The sequence below is a fragment of the Glycine max genome, chromosome 18, assembly GCF_000004515.6.
Source record: "Glycine max cultivar Williams 82 chromosome 18, Glycine_max_v4.0, whole genome shotgun sequence".
Classification (NCBI taxonomy): domain Eukaryota; kingdom Viridiplantae; phylum Streptophyta; class Magnoliopsida; order Fabales; family Fabaceae; genus Glycine; species Glycine max.
Window position 1 is genome coordinate 48,503,369 of NC_038254.2, and position 27,410 is coordinate 48,530,778.

General features: G+C 31.3%; 1 protein-coding gene across 1 annotated transcript; it reads left to right on the plus strand.

The window, feature by feature from the left end:
• Window positions 1-24,139: 24,139 nt before the first annotated feature.
• LOC100792643 (uncharacterized) lies at window positions 24,140-25,944 on the plus strand. The gene is made up of 2 exons (XM_003551510.1): window positions 24,140-24,293; window positions 24,575-25,944. Exons 1-2 carry the CDS (start codon window positions 24,140-24,142, stop codon window positions 25,942-25,944), a joined length of 1,524 nt encoding a protein of 507 aa, XP_003551558.1.
• The last annotated feature ends 1,466 nt before the right edge of the window (window positions 25,945-27,410 follow it).

Below are 27,410 nucleotides of genomic sequence, written 5' to 3' on the forward strand. Positions count from 1 at the left end.
ATTTTCCTTGCATGTCTAACATCATTTGACCAATATCATGCCCTTTACTTTTCTCACACTTCTTAAGATGACATTTTAACTTAGAAGTACCGTGTGTTTTACCACCGATTACATATTTTTTTCCACAAGCATTACATGTTGCCTTAGTTTTTCCATCATCACACACACCTATATTAGTGAAAAATTGCCATACTTTAGACCTTAATGACCTAGGACTTTTACTACTACCACTAGGCTCAACAAATTGAGATTGCATCTCTTCATCACTTGATTTGTCCTCATTTTCATCAATAGACATAGAACCAGAAGAAACTGGCTTATTAATGGACTATTTTCTAGTTTCCATGTCAATTGTCAAAAACCTGTTAATGAGATTAAGTAATCAAAACTACTATTTATTATTCAACAAGACAATACAACAATCACAACCAAATCATTAAAATTAAAATAATAATTAACAAGTAGCAAAATCAGATCAACAATATTACAATAAAAAGTTAACAACTACAAAATCAGAACAATTACAATATGGATTAGGAAGTAGCAAAATCAGATCAACAATATTATAATAACAACCACAAAATCAGATCAACAATGCATCTCCTAACACAATCAACAATTACTTTTAGGAAACGAAGCATTTTAAGCATCAGTTCACATTGTAAGGTCAGAGAAGAACAATTTCAAGCAACAAATAGGCAAAGAGAAAGAAATAGGACTTATAGTGTGGAAAATGAGATAAGTGGTGGCACAGAGACGCACAGCCGCAGAGATAAGTGTTTGGAGTGAGGGGGAGGATGAGGATGACGCGAAGCCACAGAGGGAGGCCGTGAGGGACTGATGGTGAGGCTCAAAGTCCAATCGAAGATGTGAGGCTGATGTTGGGGTTCGAAATTGAAAGAGAAAGGTGAGGGCTCGAGGTCAAGGGTGAGGGTCTTAAGAGAGTGGGAGGCCGTGAGGGTGAGCTTGATGCGGAGCCGCCGCCACAGAGGGAGGTTGTGAGGGACTGAGGGTGAGGCTCGAAGTCCAATTGAAGATGTGGGGCTGATGTTAGGGTTCAAAATCAAAAGAGAACGGTGAGGGCTCGAGGTTGAGGGTGAGGGTCTTGAGAGAGAGGGCTCAAGAGAAAAGATTCAAGAGAATGAGAAATGAGATTCAATTCAAGAGGTCATGAGGGTCTGGTTTGGCTTGCTTGAGTTTGGGCCATTTCAGAGTCCATAATCTATTTTTTTTTTAAAAAAGCACTAGCCAGCGGGCTAGCTCACCGGGCTTACAGGCTAAACGGGACAGGCCTAAATGATTTACGGGTCTCAAATTTCAGGCCGAGCCAGCCCACTAGGCCTAGCCCAGTTTGACACCCCTATCAGAAAGTATTTCTTTAGGAACTTCTCCACCACGTCGTCCCATGTTCGTAGGCTATTCCCCTTGAACTAGTGAGTCCATCTTTTTGCTTCACCGGCCAAGGAGAAAGAGAATAGATTGAGGCGGATAGCGTCTTATGGCACTCCTGTTATCTTCATCGTGTTATAGATCTCGATGTATGTGGTCAGATGTGCGTATGAATCTTCATTGGGCAGGCCATGGAACAGAGTCCCTTGAATCAGCTGGATGAGGAAATATGGATATGAGATGTTGGTCGCCTACACATCTGGTCTGGCAATGCTGGTGAAGTACCGAGGTGTTGTAGAGCTAGAGTAGTTCTCTAGCATCATCCTCTGTGGACGATCTTCTGCCATGATGCATTCTTCGGAGAAAGGATGTGGACTGGTCATAGGAGAGGGAGAGAATAATTCGGATGATGAAGGTCCTCCCTCTTCTTGATTAGTTCGCACATCTTGTTGTTCTCTCCTTTTTCTTGCAGCATTGTTCTTTCTGCAAGTTGCTTCTATTTCTAGATCCAAAGGAACAAGGTTGTTTCCTGTCGCATACACAAAAGAGAACACTACCGTGCAGGTTATCACCGAATAAAAATTAAAACTTCATTTTTTTAAATAGAATAAAATAGGAGTGAATAAAGAAAAAATAAAAATGTTTTTTTTAATAAAATAAAGCAACTAAAAAATTAATAAATAAAACAGAATTTAAAAATAAAAAATGATTTTTAATATTTGAGAAAAAATTAAAAGATAGAAGAAAATTAAAAAAAAAAGAATGATTGCTCTCAAATTGGGATTTGTAATAACCAAGTACGAAAACCAAAGTCCCAGGCAACGACGCCAAAAACTTGTTAACCGATTGGCAAGTGTACCAATTTTATCACAAGTAGTAAAGATTAAAATGGAAGTCCAAGTGTCAAATCCACATGGATTTTGGTTGTACTTAAGTGATGCAAACCCTAATTATTAAGCAATGAGAAGAAAGAAAGAAGAGACAAAGAATTGTAAATTTAAAATTTGAGAGTAAAAAGGGCAAAAGAAAAAGATAATAAGAAAATTAAACAATAGCTTTAAATGCAAAAGATAAATTGAGAATATGATAATGTTGGGGCCTAGCATGTCTAAGTACTCTTGATGCAATATTAATGGTTTTCTCTATTAAATGTCTTCCCAATTCCCACCCACATATGCTAATATGCAACCTGGATCCCTCATGCTGAAGAGCCTAATTTATGTATTCTCTCTCCCAAATCTCTTTGCAAAGATGAAATAATAAACAACAAAATATATGCAGAGGCACAACAAAGTAACTCTATCCCTAGAAATGCAATGTTGAGATGTTCTTTCCCAGTTTTTTAGACATTACCATTTTCTAATGAATAACCCCTAAAAACAGACGCATGGATGGCCAAATCACACAATAACAATGAAAAGCAGGAAAGAACAAAAATTGAAATTGTATTAATAGATAAGAAGAACAGTTACATTACAAGGGGTTTTGGCTGCTAGGCTCCAACTGAGGGGGTTTAGCCTCTCATAGTCATGAGAGACTTTTACACTTTAGGGGGTTGATGTAGATAGAAGAAGGTGATAGATGACTAGTAATAAGAAAAGGGGAATGGCTAAGGAAAGAGAGTTTCCCCTAAGGGAAAAGGGATAAAGCTCATGCTTTTGATAGCTCTGACACTCTGTGTGTGTTTTCTTCTGCTTCCTCTTCCTTATACAGGGTACTAAGTAGCTTAATTTTCACGCTGACTTTGAGCTTTCGCGCTAAGCACGTCTTTGGGCTTCTTTGTGGATCTTTTTCGCACTAAGCGTATGTTGCACACTGGACCTATCTTGTGCGCTAAGCGGACTTTTCAATTCTTCCAATTTTTCTTGAAGGCTTTTTCTTCTAGTTTTTGAAATCTTCTTTTGAATTTTGCTAATAAAAAATAGCAAAAATATTAATTTCTTCATTATTTCATTAAAAACAATAATAAAGTAAAGAAATTACACTCACTCTTTAATCCAAATTGACTATCAAATTAGCTTATATCTCGCAATTATCAACTTACGACATCAATTTTTGTAGAACCGTCATACAAGCATCGTCGCAAAAGAGTATTTTCTACATAAATCGAAACAAATATTCCAAATCTTAATTGAGAAGGCTTCTTTTCTCCAAAGATTTCAATTTATAATACAACCAATTTCTTAAGAAATGTGAAGGATAATAGTTAACAAATAAATAATTAAATTTTAATCTTAATAGAAAATTAGATAAAAAAATAATATGAAAAAATAGAAATAAAGTAACGTTTAATATGATGAATAAAGAAAGAAAGAATATATCCAATGCAAGTAATAGACATTGAAAAAATCCTTTGATTATTGTGAATAAAAAAAATAGACATTAAAAATATTAATGGCGGAAAAAACATACTTTGATTACTCTTAATAACAACTTTTTAAATTGGTCTTTAGAGATTTTACAGGTAAGAATTATTCTGACCCTTCAAATGCCAAAAAGAGCAGTTATTTATTGACAATTCTATAGCTAATGACGGAACATGCGACGTTTGAAATTTGAATATCCCAACTTTCATACTTATAAAATCTCTGTCAAGTCTTAAATAACGGACTATTAATAAGGCTATGTTTAGTAGATAATCTTTTTTTATCTCAAAAGATACTCATTAATTAAATTAATTCGTAAGTTTTTAATTATTTAACAAATTTTAATTGGTTTCTTTAGGTTTCATCCTTGATTAACCTTACTGCAAACTCACACAACTTAGACAATTAACATTTCATAATGACAACATGGAAAAATCTAATTAAAAAATAAATACAAATTCAAAAACTCAATTAAAAAAATATTTAGTGACCTAATTAAAAATTATACATCAAATTATACAGATTAATTTAATGATAATCATTTTATCTATAAGGATAACATGAGATAATTCACCAACTATTGTATAAATACCTCATACTAGCTCAAATAACATATAGAGTCTCTCTAATCATATCTAGGGGTATTCGAAATTAAATTAATCCAAAATAAAAACTAAAAACTACTAAATAAAATTAAAAACCAAATCAAACTGATATTGTTTTAGATTTGTTTGAACAATTTTATGTATAAACCGATTTTTTTGGTTCAGTATTCTGTTTATATTTCTAGAACCAAACTAAACCACATATAATTGTAAACTTATGCTTTCCAATTATTAGTGAGTAGCGACCGTACGATACTGAGTATGCGTTTTAGTATTATTATCCTTTTATAATTTTATTTTTTCAATAAAAGAAAACTAAAGTAACGAAATCTATAGAGTGCTAAACAATTTTTTACAAAATTGTAGTTTGTTGTGCATAAAAAATTATGTGTTCTCATTCTTAAATGCTCAAACGCATTATGATTTTCTCAATCTTATTTGCTTAATTATGCGTTATGCGAAAGTAAATATATTATGCATGAACCATTGTGAGGTCGACTCTTTTATTGAACAATAGCTATTGTTAAATAGATAAATTTAAAATATTTAATTTTCTTTTTATTTAATTCATTTTTAAATTTTTTATATTTTAACAAATATTCAAAGTTATTAATATGTGTTCGTAAAATTTGTAAATATCCGCTTAACGAATAGCCACGTGAATAGGAGATCGATATAAAACAAATTTTCATGTAACAATATGTAGTGGGAAGCTAATACTTACTATTTTTTTTATCCGACTACTATTTCTACATCTTTAGTAGTTTTATAAAAAAAATTGTTATTACCATTATTTGTTCAATTTTCAAGCATTTTAATCCTTTTTTTTTTACAATAACCCATGAAATATCATGTTAGACATGACATGTAAATTTTAAAATAACTATTATAAAAATTAAAAAAATTATCACCATAATAATTCCTAATTGAATAAGTGTGAAAAAATGCATTTAAATTATTATTATGATTATTAGCTACGTTCCCAACAGAATGGATAGAAATTATATTTTTTTGCCGACACCTCATCAAACATCCAATTAGTACGTGACAATGTTGTCACGTGGGAAAGATTTGTTTTCATTGTTCCAAAATCCAAATGTCGCGTGACGAAAAGGAATTTGACGCGACACAAGACCCGCTCCATTTATAATGCGAAAAATTATATTTATATAATACAGTTAGAAAAAAAAACCAAAAATTTAGTATAGAAGTATTATATGAATAATACGATCCTTATAAAAAAAACCAATAAGTATCACGATTATATATATGATGTAAAAAATATAAATTTAAAACCATGAAAGAATTATATACAAATAATAGAAATTATGGTAACTTAAATTATAAAAATCAATTTTAATTTCAAAACAATTATACGATCAATTTAAATAATAAAATATTATTTTAACGATAATTTAGAAATATTTTATTATATTTAAGTTTGATCATTTTTTAATCTTAATTAATATAACTAATAATAAAAAATGAGTTACTTTTCTTAAAATATCTAAATAATCTTTAAATGAAATCTAAATTAGTTGATTAAGCAGAATGTTTGAATTATATTATTTTTATTTTTATAAGAAATATATTAACAACTTATTCTTAGTGTATTATTAAATCATTTTAAATAATTTAGAGATTAAATTAATAGTTAAACTTTATTTGTTTGATTAATGATGTTATCTTCTTATTTTTAAGATATGTCCGATTAAAAACTCAACTTTTATATTAATTGAAAATTTCTTATCCACAAACAAATTGCACCTGAAAAATATCGACTTGGAAAAATATTATTATTACGTGTCACTTTTGGCCGACAAAATGATTTATTTGCTTTCGCCATCAGCATTCAAAACACACTGTTACTTTGGGTTGTAAGTAACTGTGTTGACTTCCGCTTGTTGTGTGTGTTGAATCTATATTTATTATCTATCTATATCTATTAATATAATAAGCTTTTTTTATGGAATATATCTCAATGTCTCATTAAAAAAAATCTCTAAAACCTTTTTTCTCCTTTCTTTTTTTTTTAATCTTTTCTTTCTCTTTCTTTTTATTTATTTTCTTTTTATCTTTCATAATTTTAATTATAAAACAAAAAATCCTTATCATTCTATTATTACTACTACTATTATTATTAAAACACATGTCACAATTTAATAAAAAAATTTACTGCTAAATTTTCTTTTATTTCCCCTTTATGTTTTTCATTTGCTTTTTTTTTTATAATTTTTTCTCTTTTTATTTTCTATAAAAACACAACTCCTATCAACTCTTTTTTAGTTTTTTCCCTCTGTCTCTCATTATTATTGCATATGTAAACGTATATTCATAATTTATAATATTATTATGATATTACATACTATTATTTATGTAATATATTAGTTTTTTTGTAATATTATATTATAATTTTTATTTTTTAAATGATATGAAAAAATATTTTATTAATCTATTATATATAAAATAAATTTTGTCCTTCTTAAGATACATGTAACCCCTTCTAATTTTTTCGTTCCAATTTTTTTTCTAATCTTTCTCTCTTTCTTTATTGTTTTTAATCTTTTTTCTTCTTTCATGTTTATACTTATATGATTTAATGTCACTTTTGATCATTATGTTTCGCAATTATGCCATTATGATATATTAAGTTTTAAAAAAATTCACTCTAATATTCTAAATTTTTAAAATGTATCATTTTAATATTTTCTTTCGATTTGCATTAGAAACATTAGCATTCTTTTAAATTTTATAAATAATTAATTTAACACTGCCACTATCTTTAATGTATTTTAAACATGTAAACCTCTAAGATTTGTCATCCTCATCCCTCATCTCATCTCGCTCATCTTCTTCATCGTTCCACCACCACCACCAAAACCAGTACACCAATCACCCAAATACTATATCCATCCACTCATAAAACCCTAAATCCAAAGTCAACAAGTCCCGACAACAAATTCAACCAAAACACAAAAAACAACAAAGACACCAAGCACCAACAATCACTTCATCTACACTTTATCACCACCAACCATCATGTCTGCCACCTCTCTTTTGAGTGCAATCACGACCCCACCACGACTTTCTACAATACCAGGTCGGTGTGCATGCGACATTTGGCTCTCGATCTCCAGGGCTCATGGCTGCTCAATGTCGAATTGGTTGGAATCAGAGAGTGTCATGATAGGTTTGGGTGTGAGGGAAAGGAGGCTTGACATGGTGTAGGAGAGGAGATGGGAGGTTTGGTTGGGATCTATGGCGTTGGATGGAGAAAGAGAGGGTTGGGGTATGTGAATTGGGAAAATATTAAAGAGGAAGATGAATGGAATTGAATTAAAGATAATGACACTTTTTAGTCGTTATTATGTTAAATCAATTATTTTAAAAGTTAACGAAATGCTAATATTTCTAATAGAAGTCATAAGAAAGGATCAAAATGTTGCATTTTGAAAACTTAAAAAGGACTAAAGGGAAACTTGTAAAACTTAATGCACGAGAACGACCCAACTATGAAATATAATGGATCAAATGTGACATTAACCCTACTTATATTTATTCCTTAAAATTAGATTACCAATATATTGTTTTAAAGCAATAGCTATTTTTAGTACAAGGATGGGACGGTATGAATATATATGATCTTGAATGGTGACATTTTTAAAATTTTATAAAACTATTTTTACTTAAAATCATATAAATAAATTAATAAATAATATTTTGTTGATTAATATTTGTATTATAAGGTTAAAATTTTTATGCTAAATCATAATTTAAATCTAGTCTAAAATATCTATAAATATATTGTTTTAAAGTAGTAATTATTTTTAGTGGTTAAGAATAGAGACCGAGCATATATATCTGACATGAATAAGGACAAGACATGGTCCAAATTAATTAGCTAAATTTATTTTTAAAAAAAATTATAAAATGTTTTTTAAATATAAATTGTATAAAAATTAAATAATTTCATAAATAAATATTTTGCTGATTAATATTAATATTTATACAAAAATATTTAAATCCAATATCTATAAATATATTGTTGTAAAACATTGACAATTTTTAATGGACAAAGATGAAGATAGGACAAATATACTTAATCCTGAATGAGGATGATGATGAGTACAAAATTTTATCTCCGATAGAAATTAAGATGGGGGCGGGAGTAGGGATGAGTACAAGAGTGGGAACGGAATGAGGAACAACATACGCATCCTTATTTTGTCTCGTTTGTCATGTTTATTTACAATCATCGCTTATACATTTTTTATTTAAAGTAATTACATATTTTGATAAGATTAAAATGTCGTTTAGTCTTTAAGTATTTTATTTTTTTATATTAATTTTGTTTTCTAAATTAAAAAAATGGTTATGGATCAATGAAGTAAAAAAACATATTTTTTAATATGCAAATTTGCATCCCAAAGATTTTCATCCTATTATTTTGTTCTTACTAGCCAAAAAAAAAAAAGATTTTTGTAAACAATAATCATCACATAAATATTGATTCCTCTTATAGCAATAACCTCAATAAATTGGATATGCAAAAGTAATCTGTCACTTGTGCGGATGCGCGAGTATCAAGTCGAAGCTAAAAAGACAATAATTTTTTTAATTCTAATAAAATATTCATGTTAAGTTTCTTTTTTATTCCTTTTCTTCTCATTTCACAATAAATGTATGTGTGAAATAATTAAATATTAAAAAAAAAATAAGAGTATATATGATAAATGAGTAATTAATGTGATCTTAAATTTTGTAAATAAATGATAAATAGAAACAAAAATTTTCCAAAAATCCAACACTTAAAAAGAAACAAAAATAATATAATTTTCTTCTTCTATTTTTTTTCAATTTATAATTTTAGTTTTTTGGTTTAAAATTTAAGATATTTTCTGAAAGAAAGTAAAAAGCCATTTTTGGTTCATGATTCTACTGTTATCCTTCAAATATATAATGTAGTTGGAATCTACATCCAACAATATTTGATTTCTCGTGCTTTAAGGATAGTCTAAATTTTTCATGGTTTTTTTGTTGTATACAATTCAAGCAACACATTCTCCCTTTTTGGTCACATTCTAAGATTACATATCAATAACTCCTCTACTTTTGAACTCATTGTCAATCATTTTTTTTACGAGGTCAATCATCTTGAAATAAAGCAATGATTATGATTATGATTTACTTTTTGTTTAAAAAGAAGAAGAAAATGCAAAACAATGACGTTCATGAAATTCATGATGAATTTGCTAAATGATATGTTGTGGATCATATATGGTTCAATTTGAAGAGAAAGGTTAGAAAGGGACATTATTATTTCTACCAAATTTGATGGTTGTAATTCTAGTAACAACAATTTGAAATCTAAAGGATTTCCCAAAACAAAGTCGCGTGGATCAGAGTCACAATAACCAGATCAATGAGGTTGATGTTGGAGACATTAACAACTCTACTAGATACAGTCTCTAACCACCACCGCATCAAGAAAGAGAGAGAGAAGTGAGAATAAGTTCAAAAATAAAGGGTCACAAAAACAAGAGGTCTCTGCTGGGGCTAGCGATAAGATGAGAGAGAGAAAAATAATAAAAATATAAGCATTCAAACACAGTGGGTTAAAACTGTCTTTGCACAGAAAAACACTATGACGGTCTTTTTAATGACCGTCCTTAAGTTTACATCCCATTATTTTAAAAAATGGTGATTTACCAACCGATGTTGTTAGCGCGTGCTAATAAAAGGATTTTGTAATAGTGAGTGTGTCTAATCACCCACATGAAAACCTCGTACAACATCCATAAAAAACACCATGCAGCAAACCCTTGTGTTTGAGGGCGATGCCCTGCACCTCCCTCCCTCTCCCACTAACAAATCGTTTTCCATGACCTCAACAAAGCCCTTGTCCACTTGAAGGTTGCACCATCGTGGAGGACATCGACAAGTTCTTGGAATAGCTCATTGCAAAGAGTAATTTTTTTTACAATTTTTTTAGCTTTTACTAAATGTATATTTAATGAAATTATCTACTCAAGAGTCAAAACGTTAAACTTGAACGACGAAAATCACTTATTTTGAAGACTGAGTGACTAAATATTCTTATTTTAAAATAAAAGACTATAATTAAAGATTGAAAATAAAAAAAAGATTAAAATTGTATTTTAATCCCATTAAAATATTAGTTAGAAGAATATTAAATAAATTTTTACATTTTTTATTAATTTAATGTTATTTTTTATCTATTATTTTTGGTGTTATTTTATTTTATTATATTAAGTTTTAAACATCTCATTTTTAATCATTTATGTTTTTAAAAATGTGATTCTAATCATTTATTCAATTTTCTGTTTACAATATTAATATTCTTTTCACAACGATTAAAAATTATCTGTATTTTCTTCATCTTAAAAATTATAAACCAGAGAAACAAAATAATCTCCTCCAACCTAGCTTTGGAAACCATAAAAAAAAAACCCGTGAGATCCAGATCCAAAATGAAGGAAAAACTCATGATACACCCTGCAAGAATCAAAATTGAAAAAGATCCATTGGCTCTCCGTCTGTGCTCCGCTCGGCTCTAGATTTCAGATCCCAAAGCCCTCTTACTACAGTGGCCGTTGAGAGCAGCGAAGAACCAATGCAGAAACTGGTTAGGGGTGGTCCCTTCATTTTGATACGCAGCAACAGTAACGCATAATCTTGGAAGAAGATGAAGTTTGATCTTCAAGAGATTGGACATCATACTCCTCACGTCACGTTAAAAATCATCATTATTTTAAATTCTAAATATTAATAAAATACTAACGTTATAAATAAAAATTAAAAAAATATCAAAATATATCCTTTTAAAAACTTAAAAGTATTAAAATGAAACAATAACAAAAGTAAAATTAAGCCTTTATGTTATATCTAATCTAGAAATAAAATAACTTTAAATTTTATTACTAATTTATTAATAAAATAAAAATATATGAACGTATATTTCTTTACTAATTAGTTTCATTTAAAATAAATTCTACAAATACCCACTTAATCAAACATGGAAATGGAATGATGACGTTTAAAGTTATGTACAAGTGGTCCAGATCTTTGACGACTGAGGTCTTATAGACTTGGGTACCCTATAATCCCCTATATGGCTATATCCTAGGCTGGGCCACTTCCAATTGTAACCTTAGCATTAAATTTTAAGTGAATCAAATCAAAAGTTGAGGAAACGTGTTCGTAGCTTTTTATACCTAAGAATATCAGAAATCGTATCCTTGAAGAACAAAGACTAGCATGCCAAGGTAGATTTGTTAGGTGCGAAACATAAATATTATTTAATGTGGTATGTTAGATATATTTAACAATTTAAATAAATGAAGATTACGATAAACATGTTTACATCAGAATAAATTAAAAAAAACAAAATCTGTCCTTATTCTCTTCTAATCTTTCCTTCGTCTTCTCTATTGTCGGTGATGTCAGCACCGTTCATGGTCAACTGCGTCTCCTTCTGTTTCTTGTTTGAAGTCTCTTATTTTCGTCAACAAAAAAGATCAAACTTCACAATGACATCTGGATCGATATCAATTCTTCTCATGTGTGAGATGTTATTGGACATTGGAGTTTTTCGAAAATGGATTTTTGCCTGAGGGTTTGGCTCTTGCCTGACATTGTTCTAAGATGTTTGTTAGTTGTCAAAGAAGATGAGGGAAAAGGCAAGCATCTGACAAAGAGGAGAGGAGAACCTTCGATGCTTCAACCAGTAACGATTTTGGCAAATCCTAAGTCCTATGCTATGCATATAGGCTTAAATAGCAAAATAAGAAGGTTAGTAACCCATTTTTTTTATTATATATCTTTTATTATGCTTTTATAAAATATAATTAAAAATTATACAAATTATGAGAAGAGTGCGATAAATAAGGGTAGAATTTACAAAATTTTATAATTTTCAATAAATTTCAAATAATAAAAAATAGTGTGTTTATAAATATATATTAGAAAATAATCTATCTAAACTTTATTATGAGCAACAAAAAAGATTTGATAAACTTTAAGTAAATTTTAATTAATTTTATCTTATTTAATAATATAATTCAAAAATATATTTTAATTAATTGAGATTTAATTTTTAATTTTTTTATATATCAAGTTTATGACACTTTAATAATTTTTTTAAAGTATAAGTAATAAAATTAAATAATATTAGCTAAACTTTTTATTTATGGCAAAAATTTGTTAATTTTACTTTTATTTAAGTACGGAGTAAATACCTCGTATGTATTTCTCTTGAAAAATTTGTTATCAAACAAAATAATGAGTTATTTGTATATTTTTACTAATAACGGGGAATATATTAAAATTGATTTTAATATATTACCTGTATGTATAATCAACTAATTAGAAATAATTTTAAACTATGTAAATAAAAGAAATAATTTAAACATGTCTTTAATTTTAAGTCAAAAAAATTAATATATAAAGTATGTTTCTTACACTACTATTCAATTATAAAATGATAAATTTATTAAATTTTATAATAACAATCATAAAAGTTATATCAATAATGATTTATGATTCACTAGGGGTGGGAATAGGCCAGGCCAGACCAGGCTTTAAAAGGCCTGAGCCTAGCCTACGATTAATTTTTGAGGCCTGAGCCTGGCCTATAGCCTATGAAAGGCTTTTATTTTAGTTCGGCTTGGCCTTTTTAAAAGCCTGGCCTGGTAGCCTATTTAAAAGTCTTCTTCACATTAAATCTTTAATATTCCTAGTTTTTACCAACAAAAAAAAATAACACACCTTCTATAATAGGCTAAACACAGAATGTTAATTACCTCTATCAAAAAGCTTGAAGTGAAAAGGATATGATTTTTGTTTGGTTAAGAACATAATAGGAAAGTTAAAAAAAAAAAAAAACCTGATAGAAAAATGATATGATTTTTGTATATGAACTTAATAGGATATGATAGGATATGATTTTTGTATAGGAATGTAATAGAATATGATAGGATATGATTTTTGTTTGGTTAGGAACGTAATAGGAAAGTTAAAAAAAAAAAAAGAAGAAAACCTGATAGAAAAAGGATATGATTTTTGTATAGGAACGTAATAGGATATGATAGGATATGATTTTTATTTGTTCTAGAATACATGAACGTAATAAAAGAAAAAGGAAACCTAATAGGAATAGAAAAAGGAACTGTTAACACAAATAGGAAAACTAATAAAAAAATGAGAAATATAAAGGAACACCTGACTCACACCTTGTAATTAAAATTTTACTTAATTATAGGGATGGAATCTGCTAGTTTTTAAAAAAATAATATTAATTGTATCCAAAAAATAATATAAGTATATATATATATATATATATATATATATATATATATATATATAGGTCGGCCTATCAGGCTTATAAGGCTTTTTAATAAGCCTAAGCTTGGTCTATTTAATTTAATAGGCTTTTAAAAAAGCCTGAGCCTAGCCTTTTAATTAAATAGGTCAGGCCAGGCCAGACTTTATGTAGGCCAGGTCGTAGGCCCCTGTAGGCCGGCCTAGCCTATTCCCACCCCTATGATTCACTAACACCATTGTTTCGGTATAGGTCTCTCTAGGGTTTTGGGAGACCTAACCAAAAAATTCAAAATGTGTGTTCTTCCCCACTAGACTCAACTCTAGGCTTTTTATATACCCAGTGGTTATTAGAATTCCCAATTATTTAAGATTGGAAGGTAGTTGCTCGGGTGTAGTGTGATATAGGTTTCCTAAAATGGGTTGGTGCAAAATCAATATGTGCCCGACCAAGAAGGATACACAACCCTAGAGTCTCAAGCACAAAGAGCAAAGAAGTTAAGGTAGTAAATCAATTCAATGACCGACCTAGTATTTGAGGTTGAAACATGTGCCTTAAAATGAGGGCCTACATCACTCTTGTGCCTTAGAATAGATTGGGGCATTTGTTCGTACAAGTAGTACCAATTAATTCATTTAAGTGATCTTTAACTGTATGGTCTTATACTTGTACAACCTTTGGATCCCTCTTATTCCGGTGTGATTCGTTCGGGATTTTACATGTTCATCAGCTTTCTGGTTGTTCTTCCTCAAACCACACCTATTGGGAGAGAGGTAAGCTCTAATATTATTTGTAACATTCCTAATTTTTTTATTTCTCAATGACTCTCACACTACGACACTTCATGTGGTGACACTTTACTCATTTATACAATAATATCATCATATCACTTGATTCATCAAATCATAAGTATAAACGTTATGCATCGTACTACCACTTATTATGATATCAATATTACACACTCATTTTTCCTCCTATGTTACTATGACCTTCATAGAGTATAATAATTATGTCTAAAGTTGTACTAATCTTATTAAGTTGATTATTATCTCGTTAGAAATATAAAACAGTTATCTACAACTTCTATGTTGACCTCAAAATCCCTTTCAATAATTTAAAAACCTAAAATTATGAAATATACAAATTGACTGCACAATTTTGATAGTTTAACCTTTACTCACTAAAATTGAAATATCTGAAGTTATATAAATCATTTTTAGTGAAACCAAATTCCTTAACTAGATAACATCTAGGGCTACAACTCTTATGAAAAACACAATCTAATTCTATCATTTAAGCACACGTTTTAGTGTTCTAATTTAACATTTTCTATCAGAAAATCAGCACGTGCGTCCAACATCAATTATCAAATTTAATTTCAAGAATAAAAAATGACAAAACATCAAAACATCCAACAATCAAATTCACCCAAATCATTACAAAACAAAGTGCTTTAGGGTATTTTCAACCCACCCAAGAACTCACTCCCCCTAACCTCAAATCTCAACAAGGAAAGTAAAAACAATTTTGCAACCACACCCAAGAACGTATTGACCCAATGGCTTTGTCCATCATGATCTCCACGACAACTCTTACTATGAAAAAAATATAAAAATATTGACTATGAAGGACTCCACGCCTAATATTAAATCCACATAATTCTTTGGTGCATACAAGACTTGTTGGTCTCCTTTATATATAGGGAAAGAAAGGGATTCACGAGGTTATTTTGCCCAATGTGGGACTTAAGAGTGTTTTTCATGATCAAGTGACCTACTTTGGAGCTAATTTTCTCTAAGATAGAAGCTGATTTTAGTTTTTAAGGTATATGAATGAATTGTAATTTTTTCAGCAAGCTTTCCAACGATACAAACAATACCTAAAATAGACAACTATAACACTAGATATGACGTGATCTTTCTAGGATTGTCATCATAAAACTAACATTAGACTTAGACAACTTATCAAGTATTTTAACTATAAGAAGTTAATCTAATACTCTTCTAACACTAAATATAATATAATAAAAACAATAACAACAATAATAATATACACAAAATACACATGTGTATAAGAACATATACACCATCACAATGCAAGTACATACTTAGGAAAAAACCAATAATAATAACAAATATTTACTGAAAATATAACAAAAGTGTTTGATAACTGTGAAATCTGAGCTAATTTGATAGTTAATTTTAGCTAATAATGATAATAATTGCTTCACTTTACTATTGTCTTTAAAGAAATAATAAAGAAATTAATATCTTTATAGTTTTTGATTAGCAGAAGTTAAAAGAAGAAGATTTTAAGTGCATTGGAGGAAAATTGATGCAAAAATTAGAAGAAAAAACCTTGAAGAAAAATTGGAAGAATTGGACAGCTCACTTAGCGTGCAATCCAGGCTTAATGCGCACCCTTGCTAAGCAGGAAAGCTCAGGCTTAGTGCGAAGAAGGCTCATGAGAAATCCCAAAGGCGTGCTTAGCGTGAAAGCCCCCTCAGCTTGAAGTCAGCGTGAAAACTAAGTTGTCTTAGGCATCTGAAAGGAGTAGGAAACAAAAGAAAAAGACACCACCCCGGAGACTCAAAGCTCTCTGATGAATACATCCTAAACTTGAGTATCTCTAATAGGGAAAATCCTATTTCTATGTCCATTATCCCCTTCTCTCCCTTTACCCATGCATCTTCTTCTATCCACATCAGCTCCTAAAGTGTAAGGTCTCTCATGACAATGAGATGCTAAAAACCCATTGTTGATATTCGTTTAGTCTATTTCATGCATCTATAATCTTAATGTGATTTATTATTTTTATCTTTGCAAAAAGAAAAGAATAGATAAATTAGGCTATTCACGCGAAAACTGAGATAACATTAGATAAAGAAAATCATCAACATTGTATCACAAATAGTTTGACATGCTAGGCCCCAACATATTTGCATTCTGAATTATCTTTTTATCATTACCTTATTTTTTACTTTTCTTATCTTTAAATCTTTTATCTATTTTATTTTCTATTTTTTTATATTTTTAAATCTCTTATCTTTTCTTTTAAATCTTTATCTTATCTCCTACCTCTGTTTATCTTTATTTTAAATTTCTTACCTCTTGCTTGTAAATTAGGTTTAAATCATTTTAATTACAAATAAAGTTGTCGTGAATTCAACACACATGGACTTCCAAGTATTTTACTATCTGAAACAATTTGGTGCACTTGTCAATAAGTTGTTCTAATAAAAAAATTTCTTATGATATATTCCTAGTACTCAAAACTTAGGGTGTTACAATTCTACCTCCCTTAAAAAGATACAAATCAATATAATTTTTAATAGCTACATAAATTCTTTTAAAATTCCCAGTCCCGTTATTATATGAGTTGTTCTTTCCTTTTTTAGATATCTATTTTCCCTTTTCTCATAAGAATTAATATATTTTTGAAAAGCAAATTTGAACTTTATTGCAAACCTGCCAAAATTTCATAAGAATTAATATAGTATAAAAATTGAGAGCAGCTTAATTTTTTTAATTGATAAAATGGAGTTGTTGAATCTATAATTTTAAGTAGAAAGACTTTTTCTTAATAATCTCAAAACCCTTTTTTTTTATAAAGCTCAAAGCCCTAAATTTATCCTCTAAAATTTTGAGAGGAGATATACCGGTGCATATTTGAAGTTGCTTATTTTAAAGAAGTAATTCTTTAATTTTAATAGATTGTTAACAGAAATAAGTTTTTTTTTTTATCTAATTACATTTTTTTGACAGAATCTAAGCACACGTTTAGTCATAGAAAAATTGATGTTTTTTAACACACAATATTCTTCAAGTTGAGACTTAAAAACTAATCTCTTAAGTTAATTCATTTAATGATCTAATCTTTTGATATATTTTTTTCATACACACGTATAAGGAATTAAATCTTAATTGTATGCTTAAGATATAAGATTATTTTTATATTATATTATATACCATATTGATACTAATAGAGATATAAAATTGACCTGGTGATAAAATAAAAAAAAATAAAAAAAGTTGTGAATTTAAATTCTTCATTAATAAAAACTAGCTAACAAATTAATCATTAATATTTGTTGGAAAAAAATCATATCCATAGTAATACCGTTTATGATAGTTTATTCATAGGCATTATTTGGTCTACAAAAATTAATACATTTGTTTTATAATTCATAAAATAAGATCTTACCTTAACAAATACTAGTAAATTTATGGGCATGGATTTGATATTTACAGATATTTTTGTTACTCAAATATCTTTGCCTTAGTTGGGGAGCAATATATCGTACAGTTAGACGCGAATATTTGGCTTGGCCTTGGCATGTCTGAGGGGCCAGTTTTAACTTCGATTCTGGTTGGATGCATGTCTCCTGGCATATATATTTCGGATCGATTGGTTACTTCAGACAAATAAACCACTAAGTTTATCCTTATTATTCTTTCTTAGTTTCTACAGTAAAAATAAAATAAAATAATATTAAAAATATACTAAATAACCTTTCAACGGTTGAAAATTATTAAAATACCAATAGTTTTTTACATAGAATAAATAGATGAAATAATATAGCAATTTTCAAAACTAACCTTATTATTATTTATTTGAGTTTAATAATCATACAATGACATTGAGAGTATAAAATAGTTTTACAATCATAAATAATAATCAATATTATATTACTTTTAAATTAATTATCATAATTGAGTAATATTTTATACTATCATGAGTTTATCATAGCTTATTTTCTCAATTTTTTAAAGTTTTATAATATAATTTTTCTTAATTTCTACCACCCATTATTTGTTAGAATAAAAAGGAGAAAATAGCAAAACTACTTGTTTATTAAATTACTGAACGTTGGCTTATATAGCCTTACAAGATAAGAATGAAATGGTGCAGCCCACGTCTGAAAACGTGGTAACAGTTACAAGTAAATCAAATCCTATCCTACTTAATGGGTCCTAACAAATAGGAACTTATTAACTGAACACAACTAAGTCAAATAATAAATCCTAATAATTCCTAACAATTCCTCCCCTAAACTGATTGCTGTATGCATTCAGTTTAAATTTGAAACCTCACGAACTCCAAGCTGGACTCTTAATTTCAGGAACACATCAAGTTTCAATGGTTTGGTCATAATATCAGCTACTTGATTGCTTGTGCCACAATGAATGAGCCTCACCACTTCCTTTTTTGTTAGATCCCTCAAGAAATGAAACCTTACATCTATATGTTTGCATCTTCCATGCATGACTGGATTTTTGGACAATTTAATTGTTGAGCTGTTGTCACACATAATAACAGAGCACTTGCTTTGTGAGAGCCCAATCTTCTCCAACACCTTTCTCATCCACACACATTGACAAGCACAAACAGCAGCTGCCACATACTCTGCCTCAGCGGTGGACAATGTTACTACCGGTTGCTTCTTTGATGCCCATGAGACTGCTCCACCACTCAGTAAAAATACATATCCGGATGTGCTCCTTCTATCATCAATATCTCCAGCATAATCACTATCAGTGTAAGCCACCAAGTCTTTAACATCTCCTCTCTTATAAAACACACCTAACTCCACAGTTCCCTTTAAATAACGAAGAACCCTCTTTGCTGCCTGCATATGCAATTCAGTGGGGCTGGCCATATACCTACTCAAGAGACATACCACATACATTAAATCAGGCCTTGTTACAGTAATGTACATGAGACTCCCAATTAATTGCTTGTAGGCAGTAGCATCAATCCTAGCACCTTCTCCTTTCTTTGACAACTTAAAACCAGGCACTATAGGATTCTTTACTGAATTGCAATTCTGCAGCCCAAACTTCTCAAGTAATTCACAAGCATATTTCTTCTGACTTAAGTAGATGCCTTCTGAATTTTGCTGAATTTCTACACCAAGGAAATATTTCATCTTCCCTAAATCTGTCATATCAAACTCAATCTTCATGGACTTCTTAAAGCTTTCAAACATGCATGCATCATTCCCAGTGAAAATTAAGTCATCAACATACAAACTCACAATTAAAATTCTTTTACCTCCTCCTGTTTTGACAAAGAGAGTGTGCTCATGATCGCATCGTTCAAATCCCTCCTTCACAAAATAGGCTTCAATTTTGCTATACCAAGCACGTGGTGCTTGCTTTAACCCATATAAAGCTTTCTTAAGCTTGTAGACCTTCTCTTCTTCACCCTTTCGAACATAACCCGGTGGTTGTTCCACATACACGTCCTCTGTCAATTCTCCGTGAAGAAATGCGCTTTTGATATCTAGTTGATACACATTCCATCCCTTTTGTGCTGGTAGAGCTAAAACCATCCGGATTGTGTCCCACCTTGCTACCGGGGCAAACACTTCGTTGTAGTCAATCCCTTGTTGCTGAGCATAGCCTTTAGCTACTAGTCGGGCTTTGAGCTTATCAACTTCACCATTCTCATTTAACTTGGTTCTAAAAACCCATTTCACTCCAATCTTCTTAGCACCTTTGGGCAAAGTTGTAAGCTGCCAGGTTTCATTCTTTTTGATTGCTTCAATCTCCAAATCCATTGCCTTTCTCCATTTCTCATCTCTTTCAGCTTCTTCAAATGAGCTTGGATCTTCATGAGAGGTAAACATTGCAAAATAATCTTCATCATCAGAGATAAACATTGCAAAATAATCTTCATCTTCAGATAATCCTTCACCAGTTTCATAATCTTGCAAGTAGTTGGGTGCTCTTCGACTCCTTCCTTCAGCTGTAGCATGTACAGATGCATCTTCATTAGATGAATCACTTGATGTAGAGGTTGTTGCTTCTGCATCTTGGTCTGTAACTCCTGCTGTTTCAGTACCTTCCACAACAGCTTCTTCTTCATTTTCAGAGGAGGCATCCTCACTATCATTACTACCTTCCCAAATCAACACGTCATGCTTCACTTCTTCTGCAGTCCTCCCCCAATTCCAGCCCTTATCCTCTTCAAAACTCACATCTCTGCTGACTATAATTTTTCTTGCAACTGGATCGAACAATCTATAAGCTTTAGATTCATCACTTACCCCAAGCAATACACACTGCAGGCTCTTGTCATCCAGCTTTGTTCTTTTCTGATCAGGTACATGGACATGAGTTAGGCACCCAAATACTTTAAAGTAATCTACTTTAGGTTTGATTCCACTCCACATCTCTTCTGGAGTTTTATCTTTCACTGTCAATGTAGGACTCCTGTTGAGAACATGAACTGTCCATTTTGCAGCTTCTGGCCAAAAAACCTTTGGTACTTGTTTGTCACAAAGCATGCACCGGACCATATTCATAATGGTTCAATTTTTATGCTCCGCTACGCCGTTTTGTTGTGGAGTGTAAGATGTTGTGAGTTGCCTGCTTATGCCATTAATTTTACAAAATTCATGAAACTCATTTGAGGTGAATTCACCCCCCCTATCTGTGCGTAAACAACATATAAAGGCACCTGACTCCTTCTCAACTAAGCTTTTATAATATTTGAAAGTTGTAAATGCTTCAGATTTTTCAACTAGAAAGTATATCCACACCTTTCTACTAAAGTCATCAATAAATGTTATAAAGTACCTTTTGTTGCTATTGGAGTTGGGAGTAATGGGTCCACAAATGTCAGCATGTACAAGCTGTAATTTATGGGAAGCTCTCCATTGACTCTTCTTTGGAATGACATCTCTATGTTGCTTTCCTACAAAGCATCCAGGGCAACTTTTACTTGAATCTTTGAAAAATGGAAGACCTTTCACCATCTGTTTGTGTTGCAAAGTCCTCAAACCTTTGTAACTCAAGTGTCCAAATCTACCGTGCCACAATTGTGAACTATCTTCAGTAGCTAGTTGTAGAAATGTTGAAGTCTCTTCAAGCACTACACTAGCCAGCAACACAAACATCCGATTTGCTGTCATTTCTGTTTGCATTATCAATCCTCTTCTAGGGTGGTACAACTTGCATTTCCCATCTTGTATAAGTAAAGCTAGTCCTCTTTCTTGAAGTTGGCCTACACTTAGTAAATTATTTTTCAAATCTGGGACATAGTAAACATCAGTGACTACATGAATTGCACCATTGATCTGAAGTCTGATGTTCCCTTTGCCCAGTACTTCCATTTTTGAATCGTTGCCAAGCTTTACCGAGTGTCTGAAAGCCTCATCAATGGTAGAGAACCACTCCCTATTTCCACACATGTGATTGCTACAACCGGAGTCAAGAAACCAAGTCTCTTCTTGTTGCAAGTTGTCAGCTTCGACAAGAGACATGAGCAGCATCTCTTCTTCTTCATAAATCTCAGCATAGTTTGCACTCTCCTTCCATCTTGGGCATTCGTATTGGAAGTGTCCTAGTTTGTGGCACTTAAAGCACTCCACTGTGGCTTTGTTTGGAGACTGCCTTCCTCTGCCTCTGCCTCGACCCCGACCAAAGCCTCTACCTCTGCCTCTACCTCCATTCTGTTCTTCATGTGAGACCTTCAATGCTTGCTCATCCCTTGTGTCACCACCATGAGAATTCATTCTTTGTTCATGAACCAAAAGGCTGCTTTGAAGCTCATCTACTGTCAGTGAATCCAAGTTGTTGGACTCCTCTACTGAGCACACAACATAGTCAAATCTTGAGGTCATAGATCTCAAGATCTTTTCTACAATCATAACTTGAGTTATGTTCTCACCATAAATCTTCATCTTGTTCACAATTGTAAGTGTCCGAGCAAAGTACTCTTCCACTTTTTCTCCTCCTTTCATTTGAAGGACTTCAAATTCCTTCCTCAATGCTTGTAGTTGTGCTCTCTTCACTCTGCTGGTCCCCTGATATTTCTGTTTCATTGAGTCCCAAATGCTCTTTGAACTTCCCTTGTCAAGAATAGTCTCCATGATGTTTCTATCTATGGCCTGGAAGAGATAGTTTTTCGCCTTCAGGTCTTTCAGTTTGTGATCTTCAATTGACTTCCTCTGGGCCTCTGTTGATTGAATCCCCTTAGCTACTGTAGGAATGCCTGTTTCCACCAAATGCCAATACTCTTTTGACCGAAGAAAATTCTCCATGAGCATAGCCCAATGGTCATAATGACCATCAAACTTGGGTATTGCTGGCTGCACAAAGTTGCTACTTTCAGCTGACATTTCTCAGTTTCTCACCGTCTGTTTTCTCTCTTTAGGAAGCTGCAGTTCCTATTCTCACTTTATCAGGCCCCTTAATAGAGCTCTGATACCAATTTGTTAGAATAAAAAGGAGAAAATAGCAAAACTACTTGTTTAGTAAATTACTGAACGTTGGCTTATATAGCCTTACAAGATAAGAATGAAATGGTGCAGCCCACGTCTGAAAACGTGGTAACAGTTACAAGTAAATCAAATCCTATCCTACTTAATGGGTCCTAACAAATAGGAACTTATTAACTGAACACAACTAAGTCAAATAATAAATCCTAATAATTCCTAACATTATTAGGGTATAAATGAAAAAAATAATCTTATATTTAGAATTTAAAATAAATTTATTTTTTAAATTATTTTCCTTCTTACACCATACTTAATTATTATATAATAGAAACAATATACCGTAAAATATATTAATTTAAGAACTAAATTAATATACTCTATTCAATAAAAGAATAAATCGGTCAATTCTTTGAAAGCCAAATTGACTGATTTATTAAACTTTTAATATTGGACTATTTTTTTTAAACGATTTGTCTGAAGACATAAAAAACATGTGCAAAACTCACGTTACCGATATGTTCACATTCAAGTGCATGGTGCAAGTTGTTTCCCCACCCCCGCACTTCTACCACATTGATTTACAAAGGTTTCTTAAGAGGCTAAAATTGTAGAAACAAAACAACCTTTTGTTCTGGGGTGTTGTTAACCGATATTCTTAGTTAATAAATTAAAAAATATATATATTTACAATAAAAATCATCACAAAATTATAAATAACATAATTTTATATACCTCAATAAAATATATACTCCCTCCGTTTCAAAATACATGTCCATTTTTGAGAAATTGCGGTAACCAAGGACAGGCTAATTTGACACAAAAGTTCCTATTTTACCCTTGTCCTTTATTTTCTCCATTTTATATTTATTTATCCCACCTCATAATTACTCCCAATACCAAAATTAATTAAAGTTAATCAAATTACAATACCAATACATACTGGCAATACCAATACTACTAAATGGCATTATTTTTGCTTCGGTATTGAAAAGCTCAATTGGCATAGTTCGGTTATCAAAGTTTTTTAAAACTCAATTGAAAAAACTTCCCTCCATTATTAATTATACTCTAATCTTAAAATGTTTACCACCAAAGTTAAATTAAAATTTGTATTTCCCACCATTTTTTCAAAAACACTTATAATTTCAGTATATATAAGAGTTAGGTACTCATTTATCAAATTTATATTATTAATGAAGAACAAAATTTTGCTATGGATCTCAATGCTTTTCCATTTGATTTAAATGAAGAACCATTGTTTGATTTAAATGAAGAGCCATTGTTTGATTTAAATCAAGAACTACATGATTTAAATGGTGAGGAAGAAAACTTTGCTACAGGAGAAGAAAGCAACACTCACATAACTGGTATGTACTCTCATTTTCTTAAATTCTTTTTTGTTATACGTAAAAAATTTGCTACATATAATTGCTTTGAGATACTCTACATATATAGTACTCCAAGTATATAGAATTAGCCTAAATATAATTGTACTCTAATGCTCCAGTTTATATGATGATATTACAGTTATTGATGGTATTCTTAGATTTCATAGATTTTTTGTTATATTTATTTTGTAGAGATTTTTTTTGTTATGAGTATTTACCTTTATCATGATTATTATATGTAACTCATGTAACTTTTGAAGCTGATTCAGAAGAAGTCCATGAAGTTCAGAATGAAAGTCACGAAAATATTCAAGAGGAGCAGCCCCAAAACAATGATGAGGAACAACTCCAAATGCAAAGAAAGGTTAAAATGTTGAGTAATGAAGAGCGCATTACCATTTATCAGCTACTACTGCAAAAAAGTGTTGATGGAAAATTACCTCAAGGGGTGAAAGAGTCAGTAGCTTCATCATTTTCAGTTTGTAGGAAAACTATCGACCGTATTTGGAAAAGAGCAAAAGAAAGTGAGACTCATGATGTGTCTCATAAGAAGACAAAAAACAGTGGTCGCAAGAGAGTTGAAATTGATTTGAGTCAACTTCGTGAAATCCCTTTGAGCCAAAGAACAACTGTTCGAACTTTAGCTGTTGCCATGAAAACAAATACAAGTGCAATGTATAGGCTTATACAATCAGGTGCAATAAAGCGTCATTCGAGTGCCATAAAGCCACAACTGACAGAGGAAGGTAAAAGATTGCGGTTGGAATTTTGTTTGTCGATGCTTGAAGGTATACCGCATGATCCAATGTTCCAAAGTATGTACAATATTATTCACATTGATGAAAAATGGTTCTACATGACGAAGAAATCTGAGAGATACTATTTGCTCCCAGACGAGGATAAACCACATCGTAGTTGTAAAAGTAAAAATTTTGTTCCAAAAGTTATGTTTTTAACTGCTGTAGCTCGACCAAGATTTGACTCGGAAAAAAATGTAACTTTTTCAGGGAAAATTGGAATTTTCCCGTTTGTCACTCAAGAACCGGCTAAAAGGACAAGTGTTAACAGAGTGGCGGGAACAATGGAGACAAAAGCAATAACTTCGATAAATAGAGACCTCATAAGGTTAGTTTTTATTGAGAAAGTGCTTCCAGCTACAAAGGAAGTGTGGCCAAGAGACGAATTGGGGTCAACGATATTCATTCAACAAGATAATGCAAGAACTCATATTAATCCTGATGATCCTGAGTTTGTTCAGGCAGCCACACAAGATGGATTTGACATCCGTTTAATGTGTCAACCTCCTAATTCTCCGGATTTTAATGTCTTGGACCTCGGATTTTTCAGTGCTATACAGTCATTGCATTACAAGGAAGCACCTAAAACTATTGATGAACTTGTCAATGCAGTGGTGAAGTCGTTTGAAAACTATTGTGTGGTGAAGTCCAATTTCATATTTCTCTCATTGCAGTTATGCATGATAGAGACAATGAAAGCCAAAGGTTCCAATAGATATACATCTCAGCATATGCAGAAGGAAAAATTAGAAACAGAAGAACAACTACCCATTCAATTGAAGTGTGACCCAATATTAGTGCAAGAAACTTTGGATTACTTAAACAACAATTAACAGTACCTATTATGGTTGGGTTGTAATCACATTCATATTTTATTCCAAATACTAGTATTATGCTTTGATTTATAAGAAAGTCCAATATTTTATTCTGACATATGAGCAATACTTATACATCAAGACTATAACTATAACTGTTATTGAGTATCCATAGAAGTAGAACAGTGCCATAAGACTATGAGCAATACTTAGCCTAGATATTCTCCCTCTCACGTAAGTACCACTCCCAGACAGTATATAAAACACTAAGTAAGGATTTGACAGTACGTAAAACATTAGAAAGGATTTCATAGTACATTTTTATATTTTTTTGCAATACAACAAAATCTTCTAAATCACTTCCATTGAATTCATGAATTTAAATTGACAAAGTTTCAGTTAAGATTAGGAAGATAAATTTTCAACATCTTGTTAACCACATTTTCTCCTTCTCCCTCAACCTCTCCCTCTCCTTCTCCCTCAACCTCTCCCTCTCCTTCTCCTTCTCCCTCAACCTCTCCCTCTCCTTCTCCATCAACCTCTTCTTCTCCGTCTCCGTCTCCGTCTCCTCCTCCTCCTCCTCCTCCTCCTCCTCCTTCTTCTTCTTCTTCTACTGGATATTCATTCAAATCAAATCCACAATCTGCCTTTATATTTAAGTCAAAATCCTTTGTTGCTTTTGAAGATGCTTCTACACAATCTCCATGTTTTTGCATTTTATCCTCTTGCAAGGCTATGTTTGTGTCACTTTGTAACCCATCAAAAGAGTCTTCAACTCTTTCATATTGTATGCTGTCGAAAGAGTCTTCAACTCTTTCATTTTGCAAATCTTCAACTTTCACAGACTTTCCTTTGTTTTCCATTTTTTTTTGTAGTTGTAATTACATATAAATTTGCCATTTTTATAAGTAGTCCATCATTTAACAACCTTGGTACACACAAAGAGTTAGAGAGTCAAGGAGTAGTTCTTGGGAGAGTTGGAGGGCTACGAACTCCTTATCTTCTCATTGTTCCGCTCCTCGAGCTTTCATTCCTAAATTCACTGTTTCGTTCCTTGATATACCTCCCCACCAATAGATAGAGACAAATGGGAATTAATTATTGTGGACAAAAAACTAGAATCCAATTAATTAGTAGGCAAGGGCAAAATAGTCAAAATGCATCCTTAAACTATAAAATGGACATGTATTTTGAAACAAAAAATTTCTCCAAAATGGACATGTATTTTGAAACGGAGGGAGTATATTTACAATAAAAATCATCACTAATTATCATTTTTTTATTTTTTCCTTCATAGACACCATATAAGAAAATTTATGCTACAACTTAATTATGTCTGATCCTTGCATATGTTAAGTGAATTTGTTTGTGCATTTTAAATTGTTGAAATTATTTCTCTAACTGGTAATTATCCTGTTTAAGCTAATTGGGCAAGGACTAAATAATTTTCATTTGCCACTATCTTTAGAACCATGTGACGTCAC

Coding starts and splice junctions, on each gene's coding strand:
- LOC100792643 (XM_003551510.1), top strand. CDS start 24,140: ATGGATCTCAATGCTTTTCCATTTGATTTAAATGAAGAACCATTGTTT. Junction 24,294..24,574: donor AAGCAACACTCACATAACTG/GTATGTACTCTC, acceptor TAACTTTTGAAG/CTGATTCAGAAGAAGTCCAT.